The sequence below is a fragment of the Schistocerca cancellata genome, chromosome 2 (assembly GCF_023864275.1).
Source record: "Schistocerca cancellata isolate TAMUIC-IGC-003103 chromosome 2, iqSchCanc2.1, whole genome shotgun sequence".
Classification (NCBI taxonomy): Eukaryota; Metazoa; Arthropoda; class Insecta; order Orthoptera; family Acrididae; genus Schistocerca; species Schistocerca cancellata.
Genome location: NC_064627.1, coordinates 904,166,627 through 904,189,622, shown reverse-complemented (window position 1 = coordinate 904,189,622; position 22,996 = coordinate 904,166,627). Strand labels below are relative to the sequence as shown.

The 22,996-nt window shown below is 42.2% G+C and overlaps 1 protein-coding gene across 1 annotated transcript in view; it reads left to right on the top strand.

The window, feature by feature from the left end:
- The first annotated feature begins 1,459 nt into the window (after positions 1–1,459).
- The window catches only part of LOC126159785 (glutamate receptor 1-like), a 127,780-nt gene continuing 106,243 nt past the window's right edge, over positions 1,460–22,996 (top strand). The window contains exon 1 of the mRNA XM_049916575.1: positions 1,460–1,532. Coding sequence (XP_049772532.1) covers positions 1,460–1,532 — 73 coding nt within the window. The remainder of the gene's footprint in view (positions 1,533–22,996) is intronic.

The following is a 22,996-nucleotide window of genomic DNA, read 5'->3' as shown; positions in this document are numbered from 1 at the left end:
CTCAGCGATTTTCCAGTGGTCAAAACAGTCTCCTAAAGAAGCCTTCGCCGCTGCCATGGAATCATGGCGTCAGCGTTGTGAAAAATGTGTACGTCTGCAGGGCGATTACGTCGAGAAGTAACGCCAGTTTCATCGATTTCGGGTGAGTAGTTAATTAGAAAAAAAAATCGGAGTCCTTAGAACTTGAATGCACCTCGTATTTAGTGGGGAACCATCCGAAAGTCTAAGCAGTGAAACTGACGTAGTTGTGCATCTTCCAGATCATGTAATTTCTGGTAGCAGCCAGTCAGAGGGAGGCGGACAAGGGAAGTATCGCCATTTATTGATGTTTGCAGATATTATTGAGAATATTAGGATTTCTTCTTCGATACATGAGCGGTTAGCGTAGTAACCTCAGGTTCTGTTTCCATATTTTTGTATAGGTATTGAGGTAACAAGAAGGTGACCTAGGACGGATATACAAATTGATATCCTTGAAGGAGAAATGGTGGCCCTGTCAGGTATGATACGAACATATCCTTAAGTAAGTCAAAGGTGGAGTTCTGTCACTAACTTAATGAGAGCTCCAAAAGGAACCGAGCCCGCGATAAAATCTGATACACCAGGTAGAAAGTTTCTCAAATGCTTTAACGATGACAGTAGGCTTTCTTTGGGAATCACGTGAAGATCCTTTCATGAAAAATTCACAATCTTTTGAAATGGAAGAAACTGTGACAGCAATCGAAGTATTTTCAAATGTGTAGCCATAGACAGAACGAGGACTGTTTACGTAACACATTTAGTAAAGAAAATTTTGCGATGTCCCTACCTTAATTTTCGGAGCATAGCCTGTTGCTCTTCCTTAATTGTTTGCGTTTTGACGACGCTATATCCCGAGCAGCTCGAAGACTGACAGAGAAATTTGCTCCTGTCAGGGATATATGAAACACGATAACTCTTAAGTTTCCTGAGTTTTATAATTCCACTGAGTTGGTTATGTACGTTAGTATGAAAAACTTGTGACCTTCCGTGGGCGATCCCATTCAGGCTGTACTTTCCAACAAAACCAGGAATACATGGGATGGAAGTGAACCTGTTACGTGATCTGGATACGAAATACTGCTTCACAGGGAGTCCCTATGCTGGAAGACATGCCAGTAAGAAGAACTTTATCAGCGGCCTTGATGTCGTCAGAAGGTTGGGTCTAATGTCTAACTTGAAACAAAAAGAAATAAACATTAACATGGACAGAAGCTCGTTACCATCCCATTAGCATGTAATCTTTTGAAAGAGAAAATAACTACAATTGGAACTGTTCGAAGTGACAAACGTGATGTACCTACGGAACTCTGTCCTGTTTCTCTAAAAGGAAGACACACCGGAAGTAGTCCGTTTTGCCATTATTAATGGCGTTACTTGAGTCAGTTACGTGCCTAAGAAAGGGAAGGTTGTTACAGTGTGGTCAATCAAATAACACGACATGAATGTGATGGAAGAGAAGCCAGTCATCATCCTATTCTACAAGTGTAAAAAGTCTGAAGTGGATGCACATGGTAAGTATGTAGTAACGTACAGCTGCCGCCAAGCAATGCGGTTTTGACCAGTGGTGATGTTTTTCAACTTCATTGACACTGTATCATACAATTCGTATGTTGTAATTCAAGATAAACACAAGGAATGGGCAAAGAATCATCCAATAAAGAGTTCTGGAAGAAATCAGTATCTGAAACATCTTGCTCGAGAACTTTGTTACCTTAACATGAACAGACGCGGTCAAAATACTGTAGGCCTTCACTGTAAACAACAGCATTATTAACTTTTGAGTATGATTCTAATCAACATCAAGGTGCCGTAAGTGGAGGACATGTTATTACAGAGCCACGAGGGAAAGTTACATGCACAGCTGCGCATAATTTGCCGAAGAAAGGACGTTGCTACCTTTGTGCCAGCAACAAAGGCCGTAACGATGTGGAAGCTTGCCCTTCTTGCAAGAAGTATATCCGACCTGAACACACGAAAAGGAGGAGTTAGTTCGTATTGTGAATTGTTCTATGTATTTTAGCAAGCCTTTTAAGTGTGAAATTAATATAAATAAATGTAAAATTATTATTTATAATTTACCTAAACGTAATTCTAAGAAATTTTTTTATGAAAAAGAATAATAAAACCTTTCCCTGTATTATCAACACTTTAAACTTCTAGTCTATCAAAATAACAGAAATACTTAAGTCATATGTTTCATCCCAGGAAGAGAGAGAGTAATGGTCGTGGGGTGAGTCAGTAACCCCCCCCCCCCCTTCCCCGGTCCCATCTCGTAACCCTTTCTTTGATGTTGGCAAGTGCAACAAAGACCACTGGTCGTTGGTATGCAACTGTTAAAGTGTTCGAAATGCCCATTGTCTACAGCAATACACGTTTGCAGTCACTGTTGCGAGGACTTCCCGCCAGACTGAAGAGTGTCCAGAAAATGATACTGTGGGACTTAACATCTGATGTCATCAGTCCCCTAGACTTAGAACTACTTAAACCTAACTAAAGTAAGGACATCACACACATTCACGCCCGCGGCAGGATTCGAACGACCGTAGCAGCAGCACGGTTCCGGACTGAAGCGCCTAGAACCGCTCGGCCACATTGGCCGGCGAAGAGTGTCCTTCGACACCATTGGACATACTGTAACAATGCGACGTCTTAAATCCTGCTGTGTCGTCGGAACTGGGGTATTAACGTCTTTCGGTTCACCTTAGAGAAAAAAAGTCCAGTTGAACTTTCAGGACAACTGATAAGTCCTCCATGTCCTATCCAACGACGAAGAAAAAGTGTTACTTCCTGAAGGAGAGCTGGTAGCACTTCGGTAACGAACTATGCGTGTATTTTACCCGTGAAGGTTTCTGCAGTGAAGTAAGGATCAGTCAAGTAGTCCCCAATAACTCCGAACCAAACGTTCACACTCCAGCATCTCAGACAGTGCGGATTCTCTGCAGCTCAATAATACTTCAGCTTTCATTGAGCTTTCGATGATCTGCAAAGATAGCATGTTCTTCTTTCCCTAGGGAGTATCCTGCCTAATACGGTGCACGCTATGTCAGGATTTGGCAAATGTAATTCTTTTAGTTTACATTGTGGCTGGAAGCCCTACATAATGCCACAGCTGTAAAAGTCACCTATATGAGGTAGCGAAATCATGTGCATCATCTGACTGTGGATCATATAAACTTTGTCGTGTGCGCTACCATCTTGTAAATATTTGCATGTCGTATTCTCTGAGGCGAGATTCCGGAGTGGCGCAGCATTTACTTAAACGAGAATCGGTAACCATCTGAAAACCACTAGGCTAGCCCGTATACAAAACCCCGGTCGTTAATTGGGATTCTACCCGTGTCTGGCACACCACTTCGATTCGCAAGCTAGCGCTCTACGCGTTACGCTACACTAGTAGTTTGCAAACGTAGCTTCATTAGTATGGGAAATTTTTGAAGAAAGAACCTATTGTCCTGATACCTCAGCGGAACCAAGCGATAGAATTCCAGTCATCTTTAGCAGCAGTCCCTCTCAGTGAACTGCTGGTGAAGTGCAATTTGAATAGTCCATTTGCGCGCAAAATGCGAACAACGCCGGGTTGACATATTGCAGATTTACTAGCAATTATTTATGGAGCTAAGAACTGGATAACGAGCAACAGCTGCCGGAACATTTAATTCGTTCGCTCCACTCGTTGCAGGCTTGCTCCTTATCCATAGTATAGAATTCCAATGCTTTCCCAATAATTTTCTGCACATGCGCTGAACCGTAATTGTTCTTGAACACCAGCTGCTGGGATGCCTTTATGCGTAAAGCCGTCGGCACACGGACCGTGCTGTCGAACGTTAACGTTGAGCGTGCCAAGTTCAACGTGCTGCTGAACGCTCAGGAATGATGCGACTTGTGCATACGGTACGTGGGCCCCAACGTGGTATACGCGATCGCAACGCACTCCAACGGCAGTTGAGCGATGTTTCTAGTTCGTAAATCACGCTGTTTACTCAACGGGCGCGCGTAAAATTCCCACGTTAGCAATACTAAAACGCACATTTCCTCCATCGTCCACGAAAAGGAAAGTACCATGTCCAATCAATAAGGACAGAGACATATAAAAGTTCCATTACAAACAGTGCGGTACAAATTTGGAATACTTCTCCGCATAAGATAAACATTATTTCATCATTGCCACATTTTATTAAAACCACAAGGTCAGTCTTACTCAATCACTGTTCCTACCCAACAGCAGAATATTTGCAACATGTGAATTACGAAGCGAAAAAGAAAAGGAGCAAAATATCTTTATGGAAGTAGCGCAAGCTGTCCGTAGATTAAGCCAATCGAACAAAGGCACCCCTCAAAAAAAGGTGAACTTATATTTACATAATATCAAATATCATAGTATATACTTATATTAAACTAATAATAAAGTATCAGAACCTAATAAAAACGCTAATGTTACGAAATAAAATACGTAAGTGTCAAGACGCGAACCACCGCCCCAACTATCAACTAAATACGAAACAGTTACGCTACTCATTACGCTAATCCAACAGCACGCGCACATATCCCGCAAGTAATCGAAGTATGTTACCTGTTGCAGAAAACGATATCGTAGATACGTTACTAATTGAAATTTAATTGTAACAAATTGTACAAGAACAATGCGTTTTGGGTGGATCATCCTTGTGTCACTGCCTTCAAATAGCCTACTCTCATAAGACGCAAGTTACAATAATTCTTTTGCCACGAATATGATGTTTCTCGTTATTTTATTGGAACGAATCACAGAATTAACAACGGGTTTTCCAATGATTCTCAATTTGCTGGTACTGAGAAACGGCATATATACATATAGGCTTGAAATGAACGCCAATATGGCGCCTCACAACTCTGTACTTAAGGGAGACGGCGTGCGTGTGACGTAGGTGGCGTTGTGCCATCTCATTGGCCAACGCTCAGACGCACGCTCAGAATATCTGACATGCCAGATATTGCTCTGCACGTTCGGAAAGACTCCCGAACGTGCTATTCCACGCTACGACGTCAGAAACTCGGCACGCTCAACGTTCAACGTTCGGATGCAGGGTCCGTGTGCCGACGGCTTAAGGCTCAACTGTTCTGTTCCCCTTCTGCGTAAAGAAGTACAGTGTGGAGTCTCACCTGACTGGTGAAAGATACACATTTGTTAATAGTAATCAGCACCGACGCACGTAAACGAGACAAACATAATGAAAGCTGTGTTTTCCCTGTGTCTCTTTTACACCGGCATATTTTCGAGGCAACATTATTTTCTCTTTATCAGAAGTGACTTTTTTCCTTCGGAATAAGACTGCAATCGCCTTCGTGTTCGAAACAGATAAATCCCATGTTGTAAACACTGTAATTATCCCGAAACTAGTCGTCTGATTCTGAAGAGTGAAACGACCTTCGGGTCGTCTCTTTTCGAAATACGATGCCAGTAGCAGAAATTACTTTAGTTCTGGTTGAACAAGCGAATTCGTAACTAATATTAAATGTAGCTACGAAAGAGATCATATGTCATCTAGTGTGGACTATCTCACAATATATTCGCGCGGAAATAACTGAGATAATTGATAATAATTGAGAAATGATATGAAATGATCGTATGGCATTGTTGGCTGGGAGGCCCCATGCGGGGAACTTCGGCTGCCGTATTGCAAGTCCTTTTTAGTTGACGTCACTTCGGCAACTTGTGAGTCAATGATGATGAAGAACACACAACACCCAGTCATCAGGAGGCAGAGAAAATCCCTGACCCCGCCGGCAATCGAACCCGGGACCCCGTGCGCGGGAAGCGAGAACGCGACCGCGAGACCACGAGCTGCAGACAATAACTGAAATGACTAGCTTAACAGAATCGCTTATGACTAGCTTAACTGAATCATTGCTTATTTCACAAACCTTAACTAAGATGTTTAGTCATTAATGTGCATCTCAGGTCTGTACATCCACATCAGTGTTACTATTTACTTGTACTTGTTGTTTACACGGCAGCATGATCAGCGATCTCACGTTCTCTGATGAACACATTTCTGCTTATGTATAATTTTTACAGTATAACAAACTCACAAACCCGGCACTTCTCGGGTATTCATTTTGCAAATTTTCTATAAGAAACCAAAGCAATAAATGAACAATGTTTGTAGTCTAATATCGGAAAAATTTCATTTCCACTTATTCGTGGAAACATCTTAGAAATTATATCCTTACATGGATATGGTATCAACTCTTTCGGACATGTCGGAAAGAACTGACACTATATTCATATAAGTATATAGTTCTGAAAATACCGGCCATGACTATTATCTTCTGTGTGAATGCACATATTCCCTGAGCTCTTACGGGACTTTGTAAGACTGTCTTCCACGAGTAATGAGTGTATTGGGGTGGGACACTACGAATGTAGTGTGTGGACATATAAGGTGAGAGTGTGGGTTTCGCGGGAGGCGTGCGCGAGATAGTCTCTGCAGTCGCATTATCCTCTGTGCTCTCGGTGGCTCAGATGGACACAGCGTCCGCCATGTTCGCAGGAAATCCCGGGTTCGAGTCCCGGTCAGAGCACATAATTTCATCTGTCCCCCTTGATACATATCAACGCCCGTCGGCAGCTGAAGATAGTACATTAAATCTAATTTCGCCTTAGAAATTATGTGAAACAGTGTCTGTGCGCTGGGGGCAGCTGCTTCGCGAGTCTACAACGCGATTTATTAAACGTCTCTATGGCAACGCATCTTCGTAGCTGTGTAGATGGCTACCGTTTTCACCTATAGTTGTTTGCTCTTCGCAGCTGAAAGCTGTCAAAAGCGGTGTCCTGTGTCAGGTATTTCCTTAAATTGACTCGTCTGTGGGAGTGTGTTAGTAGCAAAGAATAAATGTTTTAAAACTTCATACATGATGTATTATTTCACGTACCTCAGTGTTGATGTCGTACAATGATAGTTTTGTGTAGTTATTGACAGCCTTAGAAGAGCCAGTCCTGACATAACTCTAACATCTGGTGAGCAAGATGTATGAGACAGGCGAAATACCCTCAGACTTCAAGAAGAATATAATAATTCCTATCCCAAAGAAAGCAGGTGTTGACAGATGTGAAAATTACCGAACTATCAGTTTAATAAGTCACAGCTGCAAAATACTAACACGAATTCTTTACAGACGAATGGAAAAACTGGTAGAAGCCGACCGCGGTGATATCGGTTTGGATTCCGCAGAAATGTTGGAACACATGAGGCAATGCTGACCCTACAACTTATCTTAGAAAATAGATTAAGGAAAGGCAAACCTACATTTCTAGCATTTTTAGACTTACAGAAAGCTTTTGACAATGTTGACCGGAATATTCTATTTCAAATTCTAATGGTGGCTGGGTTAAAATACAGGGAGCGAAAGGCTAATTACAATTTGTACAGAAACCAGATGGCAGTTATAAGAGTCGAGGGGCATGAAAGGGAAGCAGCGGTTAGGAAGGGGGTGAGACAGGGTTGTAGCCTGTCCCCGATGTTATTCAATCTGTATTTTGAGCAAGCAGTAAAGGAAACATATAAATATTTGGAGTAGGTATTAAAGTCCATGGAGAAGAAATAAAAACGTTGAGGTTCGCCGACGACATTGTTATTCTGTCAGAGACAGCAAAGGACTTGGAAGAGCTGTTGAACAGAATGGACAATGTCTTGAAAGGAGGATATAAGATGAACATAAACAAAAGCAAACCGAGGATAATGGATTGTAGTTGAATTAAGTCGGGTGATGCTGAGGGAATTTGATTAGGAAATGAGACACTTAAAGTAGTAAAGGAGTTTTGCTATTTGGGGAGCAAAATAACTGATGATGGTCGAAGTAGAGAGGATATAAAATGTAGATTGGCAATGGCAAGGAAAGCGTTTCTGAAGAAGAGAAATTTGTTAACATCGAGTATAGATTTAAGTGTCAGGAAGTCGTTTCTGAAAATATTTGTATGGAGTGTAGCCATGTATGGAAGTGAAACATGGACGATAAATAGTTTGGACAAGAAGAGATTAGAAGCTTTCTAAATGTGGTGTTACAGAAGAATGCTGAAGATTAGATGGGTAGATCACATAACTAATAAGGAGTTATTGAATAGAATTGGGGAGAAGAGGAATTTGTGGCACAACTTGACAAGAAGAAGGGACCGGTTGGTAGGACATGTTCTGAGGCATCAAGGGATCACAAAGTTAGCATTGAAGGGCAGCGCGGAGGGTAAAAATCGCACAGGGAGACCAAGAGTTGAATACACTAAGCAGATTCAGAAGGATGTAGGTTGCAGTAAGTACTGGGAGATGAAGAAGTTTGTACAGTATACAGTAGCATGGAGAGCTGCAACAAACCAGTCTGAGGACTGAAGACAACAACAACAACGACAGTTACATTCGGCGGCATATGTGGATACTATCAGTTGGGAACAGAGTTAGCAGCAAATAAATAAAACAAATTTAAACGTATGCGGCAGTTACTCATGCATGTCAGTTTTTATGAAGTTATATCCTTCATCTATATGTCGTACAATGACAATAATTTTGTAGGCACATTCAGTGGCAATTGTGGATACTGTCTGCATAATCAATTGCAAATTGAGATAGCAGAAAAGAAGACATAAATGTAAACATCAACCACTAGTGGACAGTTTTTCACGTATCTCCATGTTTACGACGTCATTTCTCCTGAACTGGTATCATGATAAATTTTTATAGGCGCGTTACTAACTGCAAGATTTCTTCCAGATACAATTACCACCACAGAAGTTGTAGGTTTAAACGTCATGCATGATGAAGTCATATCGTCCGAATTCTGATAGGCTGATTTTACCCCACACAGCGATTGTAGCCTGACAGTAAGTCATATGTGTACAAAGTTTGGTTGAATTCATTCCAACGATTTACAACGAGATGTGGAACACACGCACACACGCACACACACACACACACACACACACACACACACACACACACACACACACACTTTTATAATGTCTTTGGATTCAATACAGTATCATGTAAAACCAAACAGCAACTATGTAATAATTAATATTGATTACAATTTTATGACAATTATAAATTGTTATAAGACAGCTATAGTTTTACTCCAATGACGTTATTTGTCGACGTAATTTCAGTAGGTACAATTTAAAGTTGCTATTCACTTTATCTAGTGTGCACAAAACTTTTCCAGATAATGAATTCGCTGTTCTGAAAACTGAAATATAGTCTGACAGAATGAAGTTTAAGATACGGGCGGAAGTTTTTCTCCATAGAGCGGGAAATGTAACGTAGTGAAGTTTCTGCTACGTACAAGGACTTTAAAATTTTATATATTTTAATTGCACAGTTATTTCACAAACATTATTCTAGACCAATCTTTCGCGATAGAATCTCGTTAAACACCCATTTTGTATTCACACTGAATCTTTTTTAGAGCCGAAACTAATTACCCATCTTCGTAATACTTGAAATTGCATGAGAGTTGTATTTCTTACACAGGTCACTCTAGAAAACATCCTCTCATCCTTTTCTCGACTAAACAAATACGTTGTACAGTTCCATGCAATCTATTATTACAAATTGCAGTAACACACATAAGACATTTAAACGGCTCCACTTTCCTTTAAACACATATTTCCCTCTCTCACTGACGTCTCTGACTTCAAATGTCTTGGTTTCCCTTTTGTAATCATATCAGATATTAGATATCAAGCAACTGAATTCCTTGAATTTGGGTGAGTAACATCGGATAATTTTACGTTTCGTACGAAATAACTAAGTTATAACTATAATTCATATAAACATAGAGATATGGCATGAATTCCATTACGAGATGCTGTGATGCAGTGTAAGTATCGTGATACTTGTAAGGTGTATTGAAAATTTCTTTCATACTTATTTCAACTGTGCTATCGTAAACGGAATGATAGATTAATAACGACTCTTATTATGTCGGGCAGCGTATAGGGTATTATCTGCGCTACAAGTTAAGTCAGATAACTTTCACATACATCCATACGAGAGTTTAATTAAGGACATCATTTGCACCCGCAGTGTCCAGAATGTCGTGCATCATTGAGCGTAAATGTGATTTCTCGCATCATGAAAATATTGCCTCTCATCGTCATGTTTCTGGCACAAATTGTCGGCTTCATATAAGAGCCATTATCTACGGAAAATACTGAATATCACATATCATTTCCGCTTGTGTGCACTTTTCCGTGCGTAGTATAACTAGTTTATGAGTATTCTCGTGGTATTTACGAGATTAATCGGTCGGCATTCTGGCAATGTACAAGCGGGGGCGTAATGATGGTTGGAAATGCGAAACTGCGCATCTGCAATAACAAACAAGGGAGAGAATTTCCACGTTATTTCGATACAGAACTAGTTACTCTACATCTGCAGCTCCCACTCATCGCCAGTTCCGTTATGTAAGAAAAGTTGAAATTCACGACGAGTATATTTACGTTATCTATCTTGCCACTGGTCTGCGGAATAGACACCGCCACACTAGCTCTTATATGCATAGCATCACCTACGGATGAAGGTGGCAGGGAACCACTTTTAATAGGTATACTTACCTCTTATGGTATCACAGAAAATTAAAGCAGGAATTATAAGGTAGAATGGCAACTGAGAGTTACGTAGTAAACAGTGTTCTTGCTGCTGGCATCACCTACAAATTAACATGTAGGTAAGACGCAAATATACTCGGAAAAAATATTTGATTTAAAGGGAAGGGTGTGTTTGAACCATTTTGACTTTCACTTACTAATTTTAAATATTATATGATGGTCCCTACAAACACAGTATTGATATTAGATTCATACATTAGATCGCAAACAGTAAACAAAACATTAATTACTTATATTGATGACAGGCTTTGAAAAGTTTTTGTTCAAAAAGAACAATTCGAACAATGGAAGCCTTTAGGGCGACATACTGCTGCACACTCTCCTCGACTTTTATTGGGCGTGATTTCTTCTTAGTGATGAGTATTACCTCTAAATAATGAAGGCTGCTTTCCCTGGTGACGAACCTGTTTTTGCACATCAATCTGTGCATAAATTACTCTCTACAACACACAGATTTAACACACCGCCTTGATACTTGAATGTAATACAGATACACAATATGTAGATACATTTCCAATGGTAGCTGAGTGCCCGGCTTTGGTCAGATATGTACAAGGGTTGAAACTTTAATAGTGGCAACTATTTATTTACAGCTCGTACAAAATAGATATGTGTTTCAAAGATTTACTGACTTTCAAAGTAGCCACCAGCATTGTGTATAACCCGTTGGCAGCTATGTGGAAGTCGTAGGAAACTCTTAACAGTGCCAGCTGTGTTGACTGTTCGATCGCCTGGTCTATTGTCCGACGAATTTGTAGCAGTTCCGAAACGATTACCTTGAAGTGTTTCCTTCAGTTTAAAACTCGGGTTGAACTCACGAGGGCTTAAGACAGAGGAGTGCAGTAGGTGGTTCAGCTCTTAGCAGCCCCATCAGTCAAACAAATCAGCTTGCACTGTACGTGCTTGAGCATTGTGCTGCTAAATGATGGTCAGGTCCTGCAGAAAGTGTCATCACTTCTGTCTCTATGCTGTTCATTTTTGGAACACAACCTGTGACTAGCTTAGAGACCACCACAGATTGTGTTCAAAATTAACATCGGCAGCGCAATACATGCGTACAGTGTGATATGGAGCGACTGCTTCTGGAATTTCAGCGCAGACCCCCGTCGCTTCGGCTGTGGACTCTAGGCTCTGAGCACTATGGGAGTTAACTGCTGTGGTCATCAGTCGCCTAGAACGTAAAACTACTTAAACCTAACTAACCTGAGGACATCACACACATCCATTCCCGAGGCAGGATTCGAACCTATGACCCTAGTCGTCTGTGGGAATTGGAGATATCTCAGACAGACGTTTCAGTCGATTCTTCGCTTTTACACTTTCTTTTCTGGATGGTTGGGAGTATTTCCAGCATACAATGTACCTATGAAACTAGACAGGTATCTGTAGTGAGCCACTACGCAAATTAACTGAAAGAGAAAGAATGTTTGGTGATGTTCTTTAATGGTAAATACGTACTCTCGAAGGGATTCACTGAGCGCTGATGAGCTATAAATTACGTATTCCAGAACAATATTCTGGTGAAAGCTTGAAGTGACATGTGAAAGGGAGGTGATGATTGTCACTCTGTGCTTACATTCAATGGTTAAAGTTCAGCCATCCATATTTAGGTTTACAGCGGTTTCCGCAAATCGGTGAGGGTACATGTCTACATAACTCTTATGAAATGATGATTTCCTTCTTGATCCTTTCAGCTAGCTGAGCTTTTGTTTCGTCGCTAGTGACAGGCCGTCGACGGTACGTTAAGATCTAGTCTTCTTTCCTTCGATGTGACACTCATGAGTCAAGACAAATGAGTTTTTGAAGTGAAACAAAAGTAGCAGCCTTTTCTTGGGATTATGTTAAACGATTCACCTCTTCCTAAAATTACATTGGCGTGCACATAGTGTTTCAGTCTTACGTAACATAACTCGTCGAAACTTTGATCATATATAAAGAGAACTGCCAAAATAAAGCACAAAACGCAACTGAAAGAAATACGCAATAATATGAACGAAAATGGCGCCTTTATTCAGAGACAATAATTGCACCGAAGTCATATTGATTAATGAAGGTCCTCTACACATTACAAATACAGTGACGTGGTTCTTATAGGCTGTGTGATAGTCATAATGCTCAACATACCTTCATATGAACAGAGGTGAGAATACTTAGTGGACGCACGAACATTGTCGATCATAATCATTTTGTTGGTCCATGTGTTATGGTGCGTAGAGACATACTGTTGCATGAGCGTGCTATCCTCAAAGTTTTTGAACGCAGTACACTATCTGTTTAACGTATTTTGTCGCTGTACTTCTTCCCCATGTCCGCATTTTCAGGGGTGCATTCGCCCTGACTTAACTTTTTATCGATGACTATGTGCGAGCCAACAAACTGAGCAGGTGGGGTATATCTTGGAACGAGAGAATATTCGCCTTCCCGTTCCCCTAACTCCAATACCGTCGATCCGTGTGGGATGTGGTGGGGAGACGTATCGCAGTACATTCACATGCACCAGCGACCATCCGGCAGCTGTGGACCGATCTGGTGGAAAGGAACGCCCTACCACAAGAACCACTTACCAACTTTGTGGGCAGCAGGGGAACACGTGGCAGATCATGTACTGACGTCCGTGGTGGTCACGACACCCTATTCACAACCACGTCCCGACTTTTGTAATGTCCAGGAGACCATCATAAATCCGGTTGCTTCAGTGTAATTATTATCGTTGAATAAAAGTGTTACCTCTGTTCCTCTCACTGCGTTTTTCTTTCAATTGCCTTCAGGACTATGCTGTAGGAGTTCTTCGGATATATGTCCAAGATCATCGAGTCATGTTACTCGTCTGTGACACGTCGTTTTAAACTTACTATCGTCACCTAATGCTTGCCAACCAGTGTACATCCTTGTAGACAGGAGATAGTGCGCGTCTATAATGGATTTGATTTAGTTTATATCGTGTCGGTGTTGTCGCGAATGTAGACCCTACGCCTTCTGTAATAAAAGACAGTAAATAGTAGGGAACGTAGTATTTTGAGTACTTCCATAGTGCAAGGTGATAACAATGGATTTGGTCGAGTAGGTGGTGCAGCGAAAAAGTCGAATGGTATTGTTTGCTGGGAGACACCGCCAAGTAGGACCTGTCGCCTGATCAAAAGGGGTTTCCTTCCTCTTCGTATTACTTCCGTTTTTATGTGGTGTGTAAGAATCGTGTCTTAAGTGTACATGATCGTAAAGGGGCTGCACGTAAAGTGTGGCGTTGTTTGCGCTCTGCGATGATGTGAGGAGGGAGAGGGTAAAGCCCATGATATTATGTCTGTAGCTACTTATTAACCGGTACGCTTCACCTCGAAATTGGCTGTTAAACAGAGCCTTTGATAACTCAATATTTCTGTTCTACAATTCAATTTTGTGTAATACTTATCGCAGGGTTACTGCAAAGATGCAATTATGTGCCAAGAAGCGACTGCAAACTACTTTGCCCTTGGAGTTTAGTCTGTGAGGTTACGAGACGTAAGTTCTGTACTCCAATCTGAGCGGGCCAGTCAGAACTCTACCCCAGAGAATGCTGGAGGGCCAGTATTGTTCTGTGGTGTGAATAGGACATGTGTTCGGTGCTGAGTGACGCCTGTTGCTGAGTTGCTGTATGGTGGGAGGGAACAATGTAGCTGGGTTGTGTGTAGACAGTGCACGTGTGCAATGCGATCTTGTTATTATTAATGACCAGCATGCATTTTATGGTTAACTTTTCCTTTATTCAAATTACGAAATTCCAATGATTATCGCATGTCAGAGTTGTATTTCACATTTGATTAGATTACATTTATTTTCATTCCAATTGATCCGTATTGAGGAGGTCCTCCAGGATGTAGAACATGTCAGAAAAACAATAATACATGACAAATATTTACAACTGAAACAAATAAGCTTATGTACCTTCCACAGGTTCCAAGTGGAATGATCGTCATTTTTTTAATGAAACACTATATGAAAGCTTCATTTTACAACACTCATTTACTAAGATAGCATTAATGCACTGAATTTAATACTTAAAAATGTTTTTATTCATTTATAAGATAATAAAGGTATAATAGAACTACTACAATACTTATTTACAATGAACACACTACTGCACTGAAATCGTGTAGAAGTTACACACACACACAAAATATATATATATATATATATATATATATATATATATATATATATATATATATATATATATATATATATATATATATATATATATATATATATTGGTTCTACTGAAAAATTCATCAATGGAGTAGAAGGAGTTGGCCACGAAGAAATTCTTTACACTTCTCTTAAACTGAATTTCATTGGTTATTGAAAATGTGTGTTCATGAATAATGCACACCTTTTTGTACAAGACTAAGTGACTATAAATCCTTGTGAAGATTATTCTTATTTCTAGTATTGATTTTGTGAACTGAGCTGTTGATTTGAAAAAGTGATATATTCTCAATGACAGATTTCATTAAGGAATAAATATATTGGGAAGCAGAAGGTAGTTTCCATGGTTCCCTAAAAAGGCCACTGGAGGATGTTCTTACTACACGTTTTTGTGCCCCGAAAACTTTAGCTTGGCTTGATGAATTACCCCCCAAAAATTATGGAGTGAAAGTGAGAACAATACACCAGCTTTTCCATTTTTATATCCCCTATATCTGACAGAATTCGCATTGCAAATAGAGGTTTGTTTAGAAGTTTCAACAGTTCTGTGGTATGCTCCTCCCAGTTGAAATTATTATCAAGCTGTAATCCCAAGAATTTAACACTGTCCACTTCTTCTTACTGCTCGTCATCATATGTTAGATATATACTGGTGGGACAATCTTTACAAGTTCTGAACTGCATGTAGTGTGTTTTTACAAAGTTTAGTGACAAAGAAATGGCTAGGAACCAGTGTTTAATGTCCACAAATATTTTATTAGCCGGTCTTTCTAAGAATACACTTGATTTGCTATTTATTTTAATGTTTTTATCATCGGTAAACAAAACAAACATGTACGTTCCGGTTACCTGCGTCGTTGTAAGAATGTAAACCGATGCAGTACACTATCTGCTTGTAACCAACCAATCCGGATGGTAGCAAAGATAATTTGGCCACCCTTCCCATAGATGGAACTTCCTAGTCGTTTACCGATTAATACTGAACTTCGTTTATTTGGTGTTATTATACATAGAAACTTTTTGTGCCACGTGTTCTTCGTGCTCCGGTAGTACATGAGCTACTACAACTTACTTGTCTTTAGCCCGCCCGGCTAGCCGCGCGGTCTAGCGCGCTGCTTCCCAAGCGGAAAAGCGTGACGGTCCCTGGCGCGAATCCGCCCGACGTCCGGTGTGCCAGCAAGCCTGTGGATGGTTTTTAAGGTGGTTTTCCATCTACCTCGGCAAATGCGGGCTGATTCCCATTATTACGCGTAAGCTAAACTATGTTGGTGATTGCTACGCAAACACCGTTTCTATGTACGCGTGCACCACACAAACATTTGGGGTTACACTCGTCTGGTATGAGACGTTCCCTGGGGTTTCCACTGGGGGCCGAACCGCACAGTAACAATGGGTTCTGTGTGGGGCGGTGGTGTTGTGGATGTACTGCTATGGCCTGTTGTGGGGGTTGTGGACAACTAGGGGCTACGGCGGGAAGAATCTTCTCCGTCGTTTGTAAGCACCCTGTTTAATACAGTATACACATAGTTGTCTCTTGAAGTCAGCTATCAGAAGTTACGTTTTAAGCGCTCTCTGTTAATTTACCTAGTCAGTTATTTTCTGTTTATACACCATTGCGTAGCTTGCACTCGGTAGTCAGTTAACACTGCACGATGCGAAGTGGAACTTTTGCCTTCAAGTCTTGGTAATATCTTACTATTTTCGTACCGCATTTCTCATTAATGTGAACTCCTAATACTGTGAACATCATGTATCCAGTTCTTTGGATGGTTTTAGTAAAAAATGTAGGTTCTGAAGTTGAAGCAGGTGGCAGAATCGCGCCGTCTCATTCTATAGCAAGGTATATATGTTCAATGCATTATACTTCAATATTATTCCGGTAATATTAGGCTCACATACGCATTTGCAGTGTAGCTGGCTACAACTACATTGCTTAGCCACTCTTATTTTTATATTTTCCTGACATCATCAGTATGGGGGCGAACTGCAATCTATGGTAAATGAAGAAAACTTGACAGGCCAAAATCGCTAAAAAAGGATTTTATTGGACGACCAGTTTCGACAGAGCTATACCCTCATCATCGGAACTGCAAGAGGATGAAAAGAAACCGATAGGAAAAATATTTTGCATTCATTGTATGATAACTCGATATATTGTCTTCTAATACAACCTATGAAATAGTCCAACATACCTTATGCTTTAAATTATTACAACATATTGTCCATCGATGTTGAAAGTTCGTTTCATTTGGCATATATACTTCTCACCATCAAGAAGAACAGTACAAATCGTCGTGTGAAATGTAAAATTACTAGGTATAAACATAAACATAACTGTATTCCTCCGATTACAAATGTTCATGTTCACCAACATCGGGGGACTGGCAGGAAGTAGCGTAAACACAACGACCAAGAAGTACGTGTGCGCTTGGTGAGGCTGGACTGCATCGGTCAGTGGACAATGCTGTCTCTACTCCTTTCATGCGGAGAGTGAGTGTTCTGTTATTTCGTCCCATAGCTGCTCATGGGCCTTGGTCTGGCGCTCCAGTCATTTGCGCAACGGGCTGCGTCGGAAGAAATTGTATTTCACCTTTGCCGTTTCTTTGAAGATAAAAGTAGACTATCTTTCATACCTCGTAGTTCCACACAGTCGCATAGCCTCCATTTGTTTTGGAGTTCCGAGAGAAAAATATGAGCTGAGGGCGGCTCAAGGATGATGTTTGGGAAGCTTCCCTAACAGACGCTGAGGTTCGCCACATTGAAAAACTCTCCTAGCGGATGGTGAGGTTCTCCATACACCATTTCCACTGGGGAGGTCCATCGGTCTCCTTTCAAGGAAAGGAACGGGTTAGTCGGTCTACAATACCTTTCGCGGCTGCAAGACATGCTTGGAAAAACCTTGACAAGCGTAGATCACTAAGAAAGCATTTTATTGGATGACAGGTTTCGTCAGAGTTATGCTGTCATCATCGGGTCTGCAAGAGGCTGAAAAGAAACTGATACAAAAAGTATTTTGCAGTCAGTATATCATAACTCAATAAACTGTAACACAGCCCATGGAATTATAACATACCTGTCCTCCCCTGGTAGCTGAGTGGTCAGGCTCAGCGCGACGGAATGTCATACCTAACGGCCCGGGTTCGATTCCCAGCTGGGTCGGAGATTTTCTCCGCTCAAGGACTGTGTGTTGTGTTGTTCATATCATCATCATTTCATACCCATCGACACGCAAGTCGCCGAAGTGGCGTCAACTCGAAAGTCTTGCACCAGGCGACCGGTCTACCCGACTGGAGGCCCTAGCCACATGGCATTTCCATAACATACGTTATCCTTTAAAATATTATAATATGTTTTTCATCGATGTTGCAAGTCCTTTCATATTGCATACACACTTTTCCACTGTCTTAAAGATCAGTGCAAATTGTCATGTAAAACGTAAAATTACTACGTACAAACATAACTTTACTCCACCGATTATAAGTGTTCTTGTTCACACCATCTGGCGACTGACAGAGAAGTGGTGAAAACCCAGCGACCACCACGTACGGGCATCAGATGGCAGCGTGACGGTTGACTGGATTACAATCTTGTACACAGCATAAGACATAGATACATAGTTCCATGTAACTGTTGATACATTATTAAATACAATTTTGAAATATAATAATATATAATCCAAATCAGAGAAATATAGAAATTTTACGTACAACCTAAGTATCTAACTTTGATGCATTTCATAGGATGAATATGTTTATGAAATATATTAGGGAAGGAAGAAACGATTAGACTCACAATATATTAAATGTGGACAGTAACTTAAAACGAGACTTATCTTTAAGGAAGTATATCACCTCTATGGTGCAATTTGTGTCAGGTTTGTAATTTACATTAGAATTCACACAATTCGTTTCGGTTTTTTCATTATAATGGCTACACATTTTTTTGACAAAACTTTGTCATACATACAGAGCTATAAACAGATCGATGTTGCAAAAAATGATATAAACTTATACAATATAATTTCAACCACAGTAATAGGATGTCCGTTTCATTTTTTTGAGAGACTAGGTATGATTTCTCATGTTCACTTACATTGCATTTCTTGTGACTATTCTTACTACACTCCTGGAAATTGAAATAAGAACACCGTGAATTCATTGTCCCAGGAAGGGGAAACTTTACTGACACATTCCTGGGGTCAGATACATCACATGATCACACTGACAGAACCACAGGCACATAGACACAGGCAAAAGAGCATGCACAATGTCGGCACCAGTACAGTGTATATCCACCTTTCGCAGCAATGCAGACTGCTATCCTCCCATGGAGACGATCGTAGAGATGCTGGATGTAGTCCTGTGGAACGGCTTGCCATGCCATTTCCACCTGGCGCCTCAGTTGGACCAGCGTTCGTGCTGGACGTGCAGACCGCGTGAGACGACGCTTCATCCAGTCCCAAACATGCTCAATGGGGGACAGATCCGGAGATCTTGCTGGCCAGGGTAGTTGACTTACACCTTCTAGAGCACGTTGGGTGGCACGGGATACATGCGGACGTGCATTGTCCTGTTGGAACAGCAAGTTCCCTTGCCGGTCTAGGAATGGTAGAACGATGGGTTCGATGACGGTTTGGATGTACCGTGCACTATTCAGTGTCCCCTCGACGATCACCAGTGGTGTACGGCCAGTGTAGGAGATCGCTCCCCACACCATGATGCCGGGTGTTGGCCCTGTGTGCCTCGGTCGTATGCAGTCCTGGTTGTGGCGCTCACCTGTACGGCGCCAAACACGCATACGACCATCATTGGCACCAAGGCAGAAGCGACTCTCATCGCTGAAGACGACACGTCTCCATTCGTCCCTCCATTCACGCCTGTCGCGACACCACTGGAGGCGGGCTGCACGATGTTGGGGCGTGAGCGGAAGACGGCCTAACGGTGTGCGGGACCGTAGCCCAGCTTCATGGAGACGGTTACGAATGGTCCTCGCCGATACCCCAGGAGCAACAGTGTCCCTAATTTGCTGGGAAGTGGCGGTGCGGTCCCCTACGGCACTGCGTAGGATCCTACGGTCTTGGCGTGCATCCGTGCGTCGCTGCGGTCCAGTCCCAGGTCGACGGGCACGTGCACCTTCCACCGACCACTGGCGACAACATCGATGTACTGTGGAGACCTCACGCCCCACGTGTTGAGCAATTCGGCGGTACGTCCACCCGGCCTCCCGCATGCCCACTATACGCCCTCGCTCAAAGTCCGTCAACTGCACATACGGTTCACGTCCACGCTGTCGCGGCATGCTACCAGTGTTAAAGACTGCGATGGAGCTCCGTATGCCACGGCAAACTGGCTGACACTGACGGCGGCGGTGCACAAATGCTGCGCAGCTAGCGCCATTCGACGGCCAACACCGCGGTTCCTGGTGTGTCCGCTGTGCCGTGCGTGTGATCATTGGTTGTACAGCCCTCTCGCAGTGTCCGGAGAAAGTATGGTGGGTCTGACACACCGGTGTCAATGTGTTCTTTTTTCCATTTCCAGGAGTGTATTAACAGTTGCTGTCACAGAGTTGTGATAACTACTTGGTAACCTTCTTTAATCCGTTTGTAGTCAGATCATTTCTTAAATATGACGCATGAGTCAAAACTTTGCATATGTATGGGCACAGTGTATTGAAATCAGGCCAGTTCCGGATTTATTTACACAGTTAATCCAAATTTAAACTAAGCAGGAAACTTACAACTAGAAAAAAAAAAAACAACACCACTCCGTCTACAGGCCACAAGTGGCCCATCGGGACCATCCGACCGCCGTGTCATCCTCCAAGGATAATTCGGATAGGAGGGTCATGGGATCATCACATTGCTCTTCCAGTCGTTATTATGGTATTCTTGACTGAAGCCGCTACTATTCGGTCGAGTAGCTCCTCAATTGGCATCGCGAGGCTGAGTGCACCCCGAAAAATGGCAACAGCGCATGGCGGCATGGATCGTCACCCATAAAGTGCCGACCACGCCCGACAACTGCGGTGATCTCATGGGAACCGGTGTATCCACTGGGGCAAGGCCGTTGCCTAAACTCACAACCTAAGGACAACACTATTTAGAACAACAAAGTAACAAGTACTGCTGCTGATACTATTATCGTCAAGGTGTGTGCTTCACGTAACAGTCCTCCGATTAGACGACACACTGCAGTCCTGTCGCCACGGCAGGCAGCGATGTACTAACTACTGGAGAGTGTGAGCTTCCCGCGGATGGTCGTGGCTTGCTGTTTGATGTCGCAACATCGCATCCCGCAAGAACAAGAAAAAATGACTACATTGAGCTAAGAAATGTCTGCTGCATCGAAATGGAACAACAGTTTTATCGATGACGAGCTGCCGTTGTGGCTGCTGTGTCATTTCGCCCCGTAATTGTACATGGGCCTTCGTGAGGCGTTCCAGAGGCTTGCGGAGTGGGCTACGCCGTTACCGGTCTCCGAAAATAGTACTAGACTCTTCTTCCGCACCGTTTACTTCCGGACAGCTGCATAGTCTCCTTTTGCTTTGGAGTTCCGCAACAAAAACCCGATGTGCGCTGTGCAAAGACGTGTTTCCAGAAACTCTCCTAGCAGACGCAGAAGTTCGCCGTACATCATTTCCGCTGCGGAGGTCTGCAGGTCTCCTTTTACGGCGCTGTGCAATCACCCGTTCCTTCAAAGAACGTTTTAGACCATCCACTATACCGTTTGCGGCTGAATGACATGGTGGAGTCCTTGTCAAGAGGAATCCGAACTGCCGGGTCATGAAAAGAAATATCTCTGCCTCCCACTGCAGATGTGTTCGCAAGCCTAACCTGCTGGCGACAGCCAAAATATGAAATCCAACCACGGGTGAACGCGTGCGACACGTTTTCAGCATGTTGAGTATTCAGATCAAAATCTTCAACATCGATTTGCTGCAGAATTCTTGAACATAATCTCAGTTCGAATGTCTTAAATTTCTTACAGTCTGGCAAGCTTATGTCCGCGATTCAGCTTGGTCTTAGAAAATATCGCTCATACAGAACACAGCTTACCCTTTCCTCGCATGATACACTGCGTACTGCTAATTAAGGACAACACGTAGAGCCCATATTTCTAGATTTCCGGAAAAAAATGACACGGTGCACTACTGTACACTGTTAACGATGATATGAGCATATGGAATAAGTTCCCAGAAATGTGAGTGCCCTTGATCCTATTAATGTAACCCAGTATGCTGCTCTCGACGGCGAGTGTTCATCATAGATAAGACTATCGTTAGGGGTGCCGTAGGGACGTATGACAGGACAGCTGTTAATTTATACATACTTAAATGATCTGGTGGGCAGGGAGGGCACCAATCTGCGGTTGTTTGCTCACGATGCTGCGATGTAGGGAAAACTTGGTGATTATAGGAGGATACAAGTTGATTTTAACAAAATTTGTAGTTGGTGTGATGAATGGCAGCTAACTTCAAATGTAAAAAAAATGTAACCCAATGCGGATAAGAAGGAAAAACAAATCTGTAATATTCGGACACACCATTAGTGTCTTGCTTGACGCAAATATTATCTGGGAGCAGGAAGCATGCAAGTAGAATGAGCATGTTAGGATTGTGGTAACAGTCATGGACGGTGCGGCTGGTCCCGGTGGAGGTTCGAGTCCTCCCTCGGGCATGGGTGTGTGTGTCTGTCCTTAGGATAATTTAGGCTAAGTAGTGTGTAAGCTTAGGGACTGATGACCTTAGCAGCTAAGTCCCATAAGGTTTCACACACATTTGAACATTATTTTTGGATTGTGGTAACTAATGCGTATAGGAGGATTTGACTTATTGGAAGAGATTTGGGAAAGTGTGGGTCTTCCGTCCAGGAGAAGGCGTGTAGGACGCTAGAACGATCTATTCTTGAGCTGTTCTTGAGCCTTGCTCAAACGTTTGGGACACGCACCAGGTAGGATCCAAGCAAGTCATAGAAGCAATTCAGATGGGGGCTGTTAGGTTTGATACTGGTAGGTTCAAACAAACATAGGTACTACGGATATGCTTAGGGAACACAAATGAGAATCTTTGAAAAGAAAACAACGTTCTTCGTTCTTTTCGAGGAATATTATTGAGAAAATGTAGAGAAGGCGCATTTGAAGCTCTTTGTAGAACGAACTTACTGCC